The 14,427-nt window shown below is 53.8% G+C and overlaps 1 protein-coding gene across 4 annotated transcripts in view; it reads right to left on the minus strand.

Moving 5' to 3' along the window:
- Auts2 (activator of transcription and developmental regulator AUTS2) overlaps window positions 1–14,427 on the minus strand; it is an 834,018-nt gene that overhangs the window by 22,879 nt on the left and 796,712 nt on the right. For all 4 annotated transcript variants that reach the window (XM_042688154.1, XM_042688153.1, XM_042688152.1 and 1 more), the window contains one exon: window positions 1,722–2,187. In XM_042688154.1, coding sequence (XP_042544088.1) covers window positions 1,722–2,187 — 466 coding nt within the window. The remainder of the gene's footprint in view (window positions 1–1,721; window positions 2,188–14,427) is intronic.

Below are 14,427 nucleotides of genomic sequence, written 5' to 3' on the forward strand. Positions count from 1 at the left end.
CTATCCCTGACCTTCTTTTGCTCAAGGCTAGTGCTCTATCACTTGAGCCACAGCAGCACTTCTGATTTTTTGGTAGTTTATACATCCCAGTGTCTGGATTGTATCTGAACCCCTCAGGTCCCTCCCACTTTTTTTCCCCATAAGCCAGCCTCTGGTTTTGAACCCAGGGCCTTCTGCATGCCAGACAAGCGCTCTACCACTTGAGCCACATCCCAGTCCTTCCCCTTCCTTTACATTTGTGCCTCTCTCAGGGGCACCTGCAGAGCTGGAGGACAAGATGGGCCTACAAGTGCCTCCCTCCTGGGAGGAGGATCTCAGCCCGCGCAGCTACGAGGGGCGATTAGGGTCAGCAGGGGTGGGGATGGGGGTAAGCAGGGGGTGGGGATGAGGGTCAGCAGGGGTGGGGATGAGGGTCAGCAGGGGTGGGGATGAGGGTCAGCAGGGGGTGGGGATGAGGGTCAGGAGGGGGTGGGGATGAGGGTCAGCAGGGGTGGGGATGAGGGTCAGGAGGGGTGGGAATGAGGGTCAGCAGGGGTGGGGATGAGGGTCAGCAGGGGTGGGGATGGGGGTCAGCAGGGGTGGGGATGGGGGTCAGGAGGGGTGGGGATGGGGGTCAGCAGGGGGTGCAGATGAGGGTCAGCAGGGGTGGGGATGAGGGTCAGCAGGGGTGGGGATGAGGGTCAGCAGGGGGTGGGGGTGAGGGTCAGCAGGGGTGGGGATGAGGGTCAGCAGGGGTGCAGATGAGGGTCAGCAGGGGTGGGGATGGGGGTCAGCAGAGGTGGGGATGAGGGTCAGCAGGGGTGGGGATGGGGGTCAGGAGGGGTGGGGATGGGGTCAGCAGGGGTGGGGATGGGGGTCAGCAGGGGTGGGGATGGGGGTCAGGAGGGGGTGGGGATGGGGTCAGCAGGGGTGGGGATGAGGGTCAGCAGAGGTGGGGATGAGGGTCAGCAGGGGTGGGGATGGGGGTCAGGAGGGGTGGGGATGGGGTCAGCAGGGGTGGGGATGGGGGTCAGCAGGGGTGCAGATGAGGGTCAGCAGGGGGTGCAGATGAGGGTCAGCAGGGGTGGGGATGGGGGTCAGCAGGGGTGGGGATGAGGGTCAGCAGGGGTGGGGATGGGGGTCAGCAGGGGGTGGGGGTGAGGGTCAGCAGGGGTGGGGATGAGGGTCAGCAGGGGTGGGGATGGGGGTCAGGAGGGGTGGGGATGGGGTCAGCAGGGGTGGGGATGAGGGTCAGCAGGGGTGGGGATGAGGGTCAGCAGGGGTGGGGATGAGGGTCAGCAGGGGTGGGGATGAGGGTCAGCAGGGGTGGGGATGAGGGTCAGCAGGGGGCGGGGATGAGGGTCAGCAGGGGTGGGGGTGAGGGTCAGCAGGGGTGGGGATGAGGGTCAGCAGGGGTGGGGATGGGGGTCAGCAGGGGGTGGGGATGAGGGTCAGCAGGGGTGGGGATGAGGGTCAGCAGGGGTGGGGATGGGGGTCAGCAGGGGGTGAGGATGAGGGTCAGCAGGGGTGGGGATGGGGTCAGCAGGGGTGGGGATGAGGGTCAGCAGGGGGTGGGGATGAGGGTCAGCAGGGGTGGGGATGGGGGTCAGGAGGGGGTGGGGATGAAGATCAGCAGGAGGACAGGGATGAAGATCAGCAGGGGATGGGCATGAAAGTCAGCACGGGCCAGGAATGAGGGTCAGCAGGAGGATGGGACCAGGTTCAGCAGGGTGGGGACTCACCTTAAACTATTGACACTCAGGCTGCTGCTGGTGTAGGCGGACAGCGGCTGGGCCAGGCTCTGGGCTGGGTGGGCCGGCACCACTGGAAGGCTGTGGTGTGGCAGCTGGGCAGGGGATGGGGGCCTTGGGGGCCGGGGCACCTGAGGCTGTGGGGCCGGCTGCAGCTGGGCCTCCGGGGGTCCCTGTGGAGGCTGTGAGGCAGGAGGAGGAGGCTGGGGCGTGGCCTCGGCGCGCTGCACGTTGGGGTCCCGCGATGGTGGCCGGAGCGAGGGCTCGGCCGGGGGCTGGGGCCGGGCTGGCGGGACCGGAGGACAGGAGTCTTTGAGCACCGGGGCCTCGAAGACTGGCTCTTTGCAGCAGTCCTGGCTCTTCTCCTGGCTCCTCTCTAGGCCTGATATCTTCGGGACAATGGGCCCGGCATCCTGGCCGCCACGCTCAGGCAATGTGCCAACTCCCAGCTCGGGGTCTGCAAGGAGGAGAGCAGAGACAAGGCCTGAGTGAGCAGGGGCGCGGGAGAAAGGCAAATTGGAAGCTGGCCGACCCTGTCCCTGTCTGGGACAAACACCCAGCACTACCTGGGGCCAGAGGGTCCAACATAGGCTTATACTGGCCAGAGAGTCAACGGCACTTTCACTACCCCCGCCTTTTTTTTTTTGTCGATCATGGGGCTTGAACTCTGGGCTTAGGCACTGTCTTTGCGCTCTTCAGCTCAAGGAGAGTGCTTTACTGCTTGAGCCACAGTGCCACTTCTGATTTTCTAGTGGTTTATTGGAGATAAGAGTCTCAAGGATTTTCCTTTCTGGGCTGGCTTTGAACAGCGATCCTCAGATCTCAGCCTCCTGAGGAGCTAGGATTACAGGCGTGAGCCACAGGTGCCCAGCTCACCCCCACCTTTTACGGCATTCCCTTGGGCCCTGTGGGGTCCCTGCTGAGATCAGGGAATGGAGGTCAAATTCCTCAAGCTTGTACAGAAAATAGATGTTCTTGGGTAGATTTCAAAGATCAAAAGACTTCTTAGCTGGGCATTTGTGGCACACGCCTGTATTCCCAGCTACTCAGGAAGCTGAGATCTGAGAGGATCGAGTTCAAAGCCAGCCTGGGCAGAAAACATCATGAGACTCTTATCTCCAATTAACAAGCAACCCCCCCCTCCCCCCGCCACCAAAATCCACAAGTGGAGCTGTGATCCAAGTGGTATAGTACCAGCCTTGAGCACAAAAACTTGGGGAGAGTAGTGCTCAGGCCCTGAGTTCAAACCCGAGGACTTGGGGGCATTCACATGACTCCCTAGTCATGGGTGCCGCACATTTCCACAGCTCATCCCCGACATCCTTCTGTCCATTTGCTCAGGAAGTCGATTGACTTCCCACCTGCTGACTTTCCATCTCCCGTCCATCCTCGCAGTGCTTCTCCCACAATGACCATGACACATTTCACAACTTCATCTTGTCTTGTACAGTGTGCCCAGAATTTGCCAAATGTTGAAACGTGCTGGGGCGGATGGAGCTCAGCACCAGCAAACGGCCCTGTCTTCACTGCACACTGGGGCTTGTAATCACAACGCACCATGCTCATCACAAAAAAAACGGATGACAAATTATACTGCGTGGTCCACATGGTAAAAGGATGAATTTACCGTCTGTAATATATGTATCAATAAACTGGACTTACATGTTTTTGTGCTGGTAGATAAGGGGAAATAGGGTTTGTTTTGTGCTTCCTTGGGGGACACACAGCCCTCTGACATCACCACATTTACTGGGGTGGGCGCCAGGGGTGAGTGGATGCACAAGCCCTCTGTGGAAATGGAAGAAAAGTATATACATTTGCTTATGTGTTTAAAGGCTCTGGAAGTATCCATACAAGACACTCAAGGTTCTGCCTGTGGGGTCTTTGCAAAAAGTTTGAAATTAGAGACACAAAGTTGGAGAAACTCTGTGTATAAAACAATAAGAAAATGAGGATGGCACCAATCAGTGGCTCACGCCTGTAATCCTAGCTACTCTCAGGAGGCTGCGATCTGAGCATTATAGTTTGAAGGCAGCCTAGGAAGGAAAGTCCTTGAGATGCTTATCTCCAATTAACTAGCAAAAAGCGAGAAGTGAAGCTGTGGCTCAAGTGGTAGAGCACCAGCCTTGAGAAAAAAAATCAAGATACAGTCTAAGCCCCGAGTTCACATCTCAAAGTGCCAAGCCATACTGGCACATAAAAGGGAAATAAATGACTAGGACTGCATTTTCAGCAGCTCTATTTAACAGAGCAGTCTCTATGTTGATCTGCCGGGCAGAGCGGGGGTAGGGAGGGGGGCTGGGGAAAGCATCAGGAGTGCAGGAGAGTGCGCAGAGCGGTGTGAACACCTCACACCACACTGTCTCTCCCTTCCTGTCCACCGGGGCTTTGCACTCTGGGGAACTGTGTGTGCCCGCGGGCGTGCTGGCCACATAGTTCATCTCGAGAGTCAAAGGAAAGTGCGGTATTTATTGCCCCATGAAACGGCCTGGGGCATGAGACGGACTCACGGAGCAGTGAGACCTCACAATGTTCCCACCACGCAGGAGACCGCCAAGGGCCGTGTGCAACGGAAGGAAGTCATGGCAACAGCTCTCTGCACACAGAAAAAAGCTCAGTGCTTCCTCCAAACAACAGTGGGGCATGCTTCACATGAGGGGCGACCGGCTTGGACAACAATGGCTATTGTGTAAAACAACGCATAGCACGACCAGCAAAACAGAAAACTGTCCATGTGCACAGCCAGCCTGCACAGACCAGTGACCCCCACGCCTACACGGCCACCTGCACCCTGTCATCAGCGATGCGCCCCAACACTATTGTGTGCACCTGCATGTAGACACAGGACTTGACACTTCTTGTGATGAATACACACTGTTCCTGGAAAGGCAAAGAGGAAGGGCGCCATGTTCTCCACCTTCACTCCAAGACAACTGACTGAAATTGGATGAAGAAAACAAAGTAGAACAAAAAAGCCACATCCTACCCTGGAGCCAGGTGAATGTTCACTCTGAGACAAGCACCCAACATGGCCAGCAATCACATTCTGCGGTTCCTCCGCCCACTGGCTCTGCTAGAGCAGGAGGGAGGAGCAGGAAGAGCAACAGAATTCTGCACCCCTGCTTCTGCTCTCCACACCTCTCTCCACTGTAGAGCGCTCTGACCCAGCTAACTCACCGCAAAGTCATTACTGTACTGAATCCGACCACGTCTCAAATGCATCAAGAAAACCCTTAGGTTGTGAGTCGTTAGCCAATGTAACCATCCATCCAGCCACCTCCCCCATTCATCCATCTCTCCATCCATCCATTCAATCCTTGATCTTTACCTCTGTGCATGTCTGATCCATATCATCAAGAAATGGACATACCCTTATTTTCTATTACTCGTTCTCAGAGCCACCACCCTCCCATCTACTGGATGAAGATCGAGGCCAAATGAGAATGACCTTGACTGTCAAGGGGGGCGCTCACTAAACATTCAGTACTGCGAAGCCTAGAGGCAGGCGACACCCCATTCCTGTGACTGGGGATACAGTGATTTCATGTTGCGAGCACTGCCCACTGCTCAAAGACAAAGTCTTCGTAAGCCAATGCTGACTGTGCTGTGTGTCCTGAATAACACACCACACTACTGAACTACTTCAACTGTATCTGTAACTCCCTGCTAAGTTTTAAGATGCTCAAGTCTCCAAACTGAGTATGGCCAGGGTGTTTGGCAGGAAGACACTGGTCCTCTCCAACATCGTCTCTGTATTTCCCTCCTTTTCTCCATTTCTTCAAATCATTAAACAGGGCCCGGTTTGTTCCATTAGCAGATTCAATTACTCGAACGAATGGAAGGGTGACATTCAGTCTTACATTTCTTCTCGGTCACTGAAACTGTACAAATAAATGGAGGAAAACCCACCGTTTGTTCAAGGCAAATTAATTTTCAGACACTGTGAGAGTGGAAGATCAGGGCATGAAGGGTGTTTGGCAGGGCTGGAAGAGATTCCATTTTGTGCCTGTCATGTCGTGTAAACATTAATTACCATCAGGGAGGCAGAGCTCTGGGCGCAGGTCCCTGTCACAAGCCTCTGAGGGCCTCAGGGTGACTACTGAGATCAAAATCTTAATGAGGAACGAAGAACCTCTTGCACCAGCCAGAACAGCAGTGCCTGCTGGGAAAGCTGTGTGGAGGCCAGCCATGGAGGTTGCTCTCAGCGAGGCCAGACTGGCTAACATCTGGTTGACTATTTTCTCCAGGATGGGGTGACTCTTGCTAGGATTCAAGTAGAAGCCATACACCGAAGATGGGCATCCTTCAACTTAAGTTCCAAATGTATCCCACCGAAACCTAATGCACACAAAAAGCATCCATTTCCCAGTGTGCAATGGCTCCTGCCCATAACCCCAGTCATTTAGCAGACTGGAAGGATCACAGTTTGAAGAGAACTTGGACAAAAAAGCATTTCAGACCTAACTCTATGAACAAACTGGGCATGGCAGTATACAGCTGTAATCCTGGATACAAGAGGCTGAGAAGGATTGAATGGCAAAATCAGACTGAGCAAAACACAAAACTCTCCATGAGAAATTAAGCAAAAGAGGCTGGAAATGTCACTTAAGTAGAGGTTCTGCCTATGAAGTGCTAGGTCCTGAGTTCAAATCATAATACTGTGCAAAAACAAAACAATAAAACCCTCAAAGACTCCCAAAACATGGATGAGGATGCTTAAGGCTGTACATGTCTCCTCCAGGTGCAGCGCCGGTACTGTCCTGTCCTGTCCTGATGTGGAGGAGAGGCCACTGCACAGCTCTGGGCCCAGAACAAAGAACTGGCATGTCCTGGTCAATCTGGGCTGGAGAACAGCTTGGCTCTTTTCTATTGTCCATGGAAGCAATGCAAGGTGGGTCAGGCATGGAGAAGGAAAAGAAGGAGGAGACATAGGCCGTGGTCTATTGGGGTGGGAGGGGAGTCCGTGGGTAAGCACAAGCCACAAAGTGAGTGACCCAGGGCCACACAGAATCCTGCCCCTCGCTTCCTGCAAGGCCATGGTCAGAGGACATGAAGGAGACAGGGCCCAAGGGCCTGAGGGGCCCTGGGGGCAACTGGCAGCTGGAGGCAGGAAGGACAACACAGAGGAAACCACATTGTCTCTGTGCTGGTGGCTAGAGCACTGAGGGCAGGTTTGGGGTGGGGGTGGGGGTTGTTTCTAGCCTCTTCCCGTGTGTGTGTGTGTGTGTGTGTGTGTGTACGCGTGTGTGTGTGTGTGCGTGCGTGCTTGCTCACACGCGCTTCCCCATTATCTCCATCCTGTCCATGGGAGCCGGGACCTGTCCAGCCCTGCAGTCTGTCTGAGTGGCTCATGTGGAAGTACCACAGAAGCCTCTAGAAGGAATCCATGGCAGTCCTGTACTCTAGGGGCACTCTCAGGAGTGTGATGGTCATCTTGGGTCCCCTTGGCTCCCCGAGGAGAGTCTACCCAGCCCGTGTCCCCAGCTCGCCTGCCACTGTGGGCTGGGCGGTGCCCACGGGCCCAGAGGCCCAGCACCCCGGGGCTCCCTGAGAAAGCTCCCCGGTGCTTTCTCACGTTTCCATCCGGCACTGACGGGAGCCCACCAGAGCCCTTGAAGCTTTTAATATGCCACCTGCCACTAAGGCCTCAGGTTGCACGTAGAACAAACCACCGTGTCAACACGCACACTGTGACTTGTCCTGGGCTCCGGGTCCTGGGCACACCCTGACACACACCCGGCTTCCTCCCAGCAGGGGCCATCCTGCCAGGCACCCCCACGGCTTCGGCTGGCCTCTGCTGGCCTCCTCCAGGCTGGAGGGCTGGGTACTTGCTTTCTTTTGTGCCAGTCTCAGGGCTTGAACTCGGGTGCTGTCCTTGAGCTTTCTCACTCAGGGCTGGCATGCTACCACTTGAGCCACGGCTGGACTTTCAGCTTTTTTAATGGAGATAAGAGTCTCATGGACTTTCCTGCCCAGTGTGGCTTCAGACTGAGATCCTCCAGATTTCAGCCTCTTGAGTAGCTAGGATTATAGACTTGAACCACAGTAAATTACATTTCACTATAAAAATATTAAACAAATACTTCGGTGATCGAACAACAATAAAACTTACTGCTCTGTGCATACTGATACACACAACTATTATTTTTTTCCAAGAAGGCTCTCTTTAAAGCACTGTATTAAATTCTTTAGGCTGTGAGCGTGGTGCCTGCCATCGGCGGAGCGCTTGATGTCTTTAACCACATAATAATCAATTTGCAAAATTCTAAGCAAGTTTCCTTATCACTGCAATTCAAAAGAGGAGCAAAGAATCACCATAATGAGAAAAATACTCAATAAACAATTACACATTAAGCCAGAAAACTCATGTCTCTTTGGAGTCATTTCCGTAATTGGACATTATACAATAAAGTAACAGTATATAATGCGAGCAAATGTGAAATAATTGGATGCCATTATGAAGTTGAAGGATCCATTCTCCATATATAATAAAACTAATGTTCTACTTTGAATCATAAAAGATTCTAATAGCTTGGTTATTTTTGTATTAAAAAAAAAAAAGTAGGACAAAATCAGGCAGAGAATGCTGCAGAGAACGGGGCCAGCTCACACACGGGCAGGGCCTGCGCAGACTTCCTGAGACGAACCTACTCTTAAGGGCAGAGAGAGAGAGAGAGACAGACAGACAGACAGACAGACAGAGACAGAGAGAGAAAGGGGGAGAGAGGGACAAAATGGGAAGGAGAAAGAGGGAGGAGAGAAAGACCAGAAAAGATAAAGCATTTGTTACCCGTGGACAGTTACGCCCGAGCGTTTTCATTCTGAACCTGCCGTCCTAGTTAAGTTTAACAGAACACTGGCTTTCATTCAACCCACAAGTGCAGTACAAACCCAAATAACCACCACTACCGAGTACTGTGCCCATGCACCTTGGCAAACCACAGTGAGGACCCTGGACACGTGCCACAGAGCAAGAAGGAAACAAAATGAAATGCAGCGAAGTGCCCTGTCCAGGAAGGACTGAAGGATGAGGACAAAGCCAAGGGCCAGGACGGGGTGGGGGAGAAGGCCCGGGAGCAAAGCTCTGACCCACACCGCAGATCCTACAACAGCAAACCAGACAGATAGGCTTGGAGCAAACAGACTTACCAACAATGTAGGTCAGAAAGCAGAAGGAAGTCAGGAAGGGAATTAGGAATCTGACTGCAGTCAAGAGTCCCCAGAGAAGAACCTGGCTTGGACACTGCCGTGGAACTTTCAGGAACCTTTAGAAAGAGCTAGCTGGGCCACAGAGCCACGGGTCCACAAAGCCACCTCTGGGATCATTTAGAATGCTGGGCAGTGGGTGTGGGCGGTTCATGTCTGTACTAAGGAGGTTGAGATCTGCCAGCCTGGGCAGCAAAGTCCCTGAGCCTCTTATCTCTAAGGAACCACTAAAAAGCCAAAAGTGGAACTTGTGGCTCAAGTGGTAGAGCACCAGCCTTGAACAAAAAAGCTAAGGGATAGCACCCAGGCCCTAAGTTCAAGTTCTAGGACCAGTGTGCGCACACACCCCCTCCCACAAAAACAAAACCTCACAATGCTGGTGATCCCAGGAGAATCTCACCTCTCAGTGGGAGGACACAGTCCATGCACGTGTGTGTGCATGCACACACATACACACACTCATACACAATCGCATTGTTAACAAGCCTGGTCTCTTGTGAGCTCTGAAACCCTTAGGGCTGGCCTGAGTCACTGTGCTCCTGCAGGATCTGACTTTAGGTCAACAGGCCCTAACTGGCCCAGGGTCTGCCCACCCGCCCCTCTTAAAGGGGCAGTGTAAGCTGGGAGGAAGGAGGGAGAGAGAAAGGGAGAGAGCATAGCCAGCCCTCTCTGAGCACAGGGAGCTGCTCCAGGAAGAGGAAGTGGCTTTTGTATTATAGGTCCCCAGGGGATGGGTGATGGTGACACTGCCTTTGGTAACAATTACAAGTGTGCAAGCAGGCAGAGGTTTCCTAAGGGCCACATGGCGATTCTCTTAAAGGTGACCAGTCTTCTCTTAAAAGTGCCTGGTCCTGGGTGCCGTCACTCATGCCCCAAACCAAAACCTAACCTGGTGGCTACACACAGAACCCGTGGCTGAAATTGTGTGTGAGACCCTCCCCAGCAAGAGGTGTGGCCAGGCCTGAGTGTGCACACCTGTAATCCAGGACTTGCGAGGCAGAGGCAGGAAGATCCCGGGTTCCAGGCCAGCCTGGGCTGTGTAGTGAGATCCTGCCTCACTTTCAATAAACAAGAATAAGAGAAAAAGGATGTCAGCAGTAGGAGCCTTCCATAGAGAGTGTCCTTAGTTTTCAGTGCACAGTATTATAAAATCCCATTCCTTTGTGCATTAGCATGTTTCTTTTTGTTGCTAATTACCTGCCCCTGCCTGCACTGTAATACTTTATTGCTAATCACCTGGGTGACTCTGCAGTCATCAGAGCGCCTCAGCCCCTGGCCATCCTGTCTGCATTTTAGGGAATTCTGAAGCCATTTCGATCCCCCTCCTGCTCCCCGGGCTCAGCACGCGCACAGGGGCAAGGCAGCCAGGAAAACGCCCGTCAGCCTCACCTGGCCGCCAGAAACGTGGGGCCCTGAGGTGAAGGAAAAAGAAATACATGTTCTGGTAAAATTAGTCTGGGTAGAACAAACTGGGCTCCAAAAAATGCACTCTTTACCCCTTGCCTGGCACTGTGGCTCACACCTGTAATCCCACCTATTCAGGAGGCTGAGATCTGAGGACCAAGGTTTGAAGCCAACCTAGGCAGCAAAATGTCTGTGTCTTATCTCCAACTGATCCATCAAAAAGCTGTACTGGAGGGCTGGCTCCACGGGCAGAGTGCCAGCTGTGAGCAAGAAAGCTGAGCGTAAGTCCTTGGGTTCAATACTTCAGTACTAGGGAAAGCCCAACCAAAAGCACATCCTTGCTAGCACAGATCGGACAGGAGGCTGACTATGAGCACTCCACAACCCCAGAAACTCCACCCTGTTGGTTAGAGATGGAATGTTCCAGGCCCTTAGTGCACCTTGGCTTGAGCCAGAGACTGGTGGGGGGTGGGCAGAGACTGCCGATGGCCAAGAACTCAACACACGACCACAGTGCTTATGTCCCCTGGCCCACACTGCCTGCTCTGGCTCTCCCTGTCCCCTGCCTAACTGCTCAACATGGCCATGACCTGCTGGGTGGACATCAAGGAAGTAAGGAGGAAATGCCCCACCAGCAACCCTGAGAGTGCCAGTGGTCAGAGGCTGAGGCTCAGGAGGAGGAGGGCAAGTCTGACCCAAGACTGCTAGGGCCGGGAAAGGTCACATCCAGCTCTTCCTCACGGAAGCTGGAGTTCCCCCCAGCTTCCCACCTCCAGCTCCCACCTCCACCCACTCACTCACCATGTGGACCGGTCCTCTGCCATGCCTGACCAAAGGCCCCACATTGGGCTCCTTCTGGGGACCAAGGCCCCTAGGCCAGAGCCACGCCCACTCTTCTACTGCAGGTGGTTTTCCACGCAGGGTCTCACTCAGACCTCAACCTCTCCCCTCTTCTTCTCAAGTAGCTGGGACTACAGACAGGACCTACCATACCCGGTTGGACCTGTGGCCTGGAATGGATTCAAATCTAGTTTTCTCCAGACACAAGTCTTGAGAAACAGCCAACACTGTCTTGAACTGAGGTCCTGGGGCGACTGGAAAGCGGGGGCTTCATTACCACCTCTCCTTCCCTCATGCCATGGCCATGTCCCATTGGCCTGAGAGAGGCCAACCAAAGAAGGAGTTTGCTCGCAAACGACCCAACTTCTGGCCGAATCGGGGCCAACTGCCATATTTGGCTTCCTAACTCAAAACTCTGTTTCCTCAGGGTCCCATCTCTGTCCAAGGTTGTGTCCCAGTACACGTCACCTGCCGGCCGGTGGCCTTGGAGGCCCTGGGTCCTAGGGATGCTGGGCTGGCAGACAATGCCCCAGGTGTGGCCACGCCTCCTGTGGGTCTGGGCTGGACTCCGGGCAGGCATCAGAGGGCACTGACCCCAGCCTTGCTCCCCGAGGCCCCGTGTGGAGCACCAGGTGTGTACCAGCCCTGGCCTGGCTCTCCTCTCCCCCTACCTGCAAGCCCACCCACCCAATCTGCCACGTCCTTCTTTCTGTCCCAAGGTCACGTTCATCTCGTGCATCTCCTGGTTTCTGAGAGCTGGAGGCAAGGTGAGCAAGGCTCACAGCTCCACCCCCAGCCTTCTGACTTGGAACTCTGTCCGTCCCAGCAATCAGTCAAAGCAGCGGCCACCTGCCCCGAGAGGCCCCCGGGGTCTCATCTGAGAGACAGATGTGAGGTTGGGAAACAGCCCAACGTCTCCTTGGTGCCTGGAACTGAGTGGTTCTGCTCATGAGAAGTCACTCTCCTGCCTCCTCTGCGCTTCTATCTGCCTTGACCTTAGGCTGCAAGGTTCTAATGATTTCCCGAGTCCCTCCAAGTGCCCGAATCATTCCTTAACCTCCAATCAGTATACATTAAGGCAGCTCTTTTGATGTCTCCCAGCAAACAAAGTCACTGCGTCCATTTTAAATGAGGCAGAGAAGGTAGAGCTTAATCTCAGCACCGAGGATACAGCAGGGTGGTGAGTTTGAGGCTGGCCTGGGTTATATAGCAGGTCCCTGGCTCCACACACATGAGCCTGGATTCTGAATATATGAGATGGGAAAATGCTGGCTCTGGACAGGGCAAGGCATGCACCACACAACTTCTCTGTGAGATTCAAGGTGCTCACACAAACTGGTCGGGGAAAAGTAATTCCTACAGCACTGGCCCTGTAACACTGTGGGTCCCGGGTTCCTGGGAAACCTTCCATGAAGGTGACGACACTGCTGGGGATGGCCCAACCACCACTGGGTCTCAAGAATGCTCACTCTGGGGAGCACTCTGCATTGAGGAGCACCCCCCACTGGGGGCACTCTGTGTCCGATGGCCGCCACCTTGGCGCAGGCCACAGAGCCCCACACTGGGATGCTGATGTGCTCTTTTGCCTCCTGGCTGTCCTCTCCACCATTAAAACTGTAGGTGGAAGTGTGTATTATTCTAGCATGGTGCAAAAACCCATTCTTACCAACCTACAAGTCTGTGCTTGAATTAACACATGGGGGGCTGGGAAGGTGGCTCAGTGGTAGAGCGCACGCCTTGCATGCATGAGGCCCTGGGTTCGATTCCTCAGCACCACATAAGCAGGAAAAAAAAAGCCAGAAGTGGTGCTGTGGCTCAAGTGGTAGAGTGCTAACCTTGAGGTGAAGAGCTAAGAGACAGTACCCAGGCCCAGAGTTCAGGCCCACGACCGGACCCCCCCCCCCCAAAAAAAAAGAAAAAACAAACGAACACATGGGTCCGGAGGCCTGGCCCCACTGGGAGCAGAGGATTTGATGTGTCTGAAGCCTGTGGGAGCCCAGGCAGGAACTGCCTCAATCCTAAACCGCAGGCCCTCGTGGCAGAGTGGAGAGTACCTGAGTCCTGTCCACCAGGCATTTCAGACCACAGAGAACAGGACAAAAGCCTAGGGACAGATGCCAAAAAAAAAAAAAAAAAAAGTCATTTATTACTGCGCCTATTTCCAATAGCCACCCTGGCCTTTCCTGGCCAGCTTTAAAATCCAGAATGTGCTTTTGTTTTTTCCATGTGCCAGTACTGAGGCCTGAACTTAGCTTTTCACTCAGGCTTGTGCTCTACCACTTGAGCCACAGCTCCACTTCCAGCTTTTTGGTAGTATGATAAAAGCTTTCTTTTCTATTAAAGCAGGGTGGCTTAAAATCTGACGAGCAAGCAAGCACACACACACACACACACACACACACACACACACACCAGAGGCACACACACACACACACACACACACACACCAGAGGCACACACACACACACACACACACACACACACACACACACACACACACACACACACACACCAGAGGCTCCCTATTTATCCCTCCAGCAGCAAGCCCTGCCCCTCTGCTTGGATTGGCAGAGCTCAGGTTCACAATCTGCTGTGATTGGCCAGCTTACATAAGGTGTCTATCAAGACAAGCAATCTCATAACCTATCCACACCCCAGATATTTTTTGAACAGTGTGAGGTGTGTCTTTAGATTTGGCTGATGGTGCATGCACCCCTCTAAGTACACTCAGGCTGGCTGAGTTCCTTTCGAGATGGTTTCCTTATTGCTATGCAACACTCAGCCACTTCTACTAGCGCTTCATTGGAGATAAAGAGTCTCACAGGTTTTCCTGCCTGGACTGGCTTTGAACCACTATCCTCAAGATCTCAGCCTCCTGAGTAGCTGGGACTAAAGGTGTGAGCCAACGATGCCCTAGATAGACAGGGCCTTAACAGCACTGCAGGACAGGAAGGGACCTCATTACAAATCTGGGGCCTGGGTGTGCCAATCACTGACTCCTGGAGGCTGACGGCAGTGCCTCCCTCATTTGCCAGGCTCCTCTGAGGATCCCCAGAGCACTAATGAGGTGAGTATGTAGGATACAGACTTGGAATAAGTTGCTTGTATAAGCCTCATCCAGACCAGATCCTCTGTGGGCAGGAAATCTGGGAGGACTGGGGAAACCCCAGACTATGGGCCGAGTGTGGTGGCACATGTCTGTGATCCCAGCTACTCAGGAGGACTGTGGTCCTAGTGCCTGTAGCCA

Source organism: Dipodomys spectabilis, unplaced genomic scaffold (assembly GCF_019054845.1).
Source record: "Dipodomys spectabilis isolate Male_0828 unplaced genomic scaffold, ASM1905484v1 ptg000112l, whole genome shotgun sequence".
Classification (NCBI taxonomy): Eukaryota; Metazoa; Chordata; class Mammalia; order Rodentia; family Heteromyidae; genus Dipodomys; species Dipodomys spectabilis.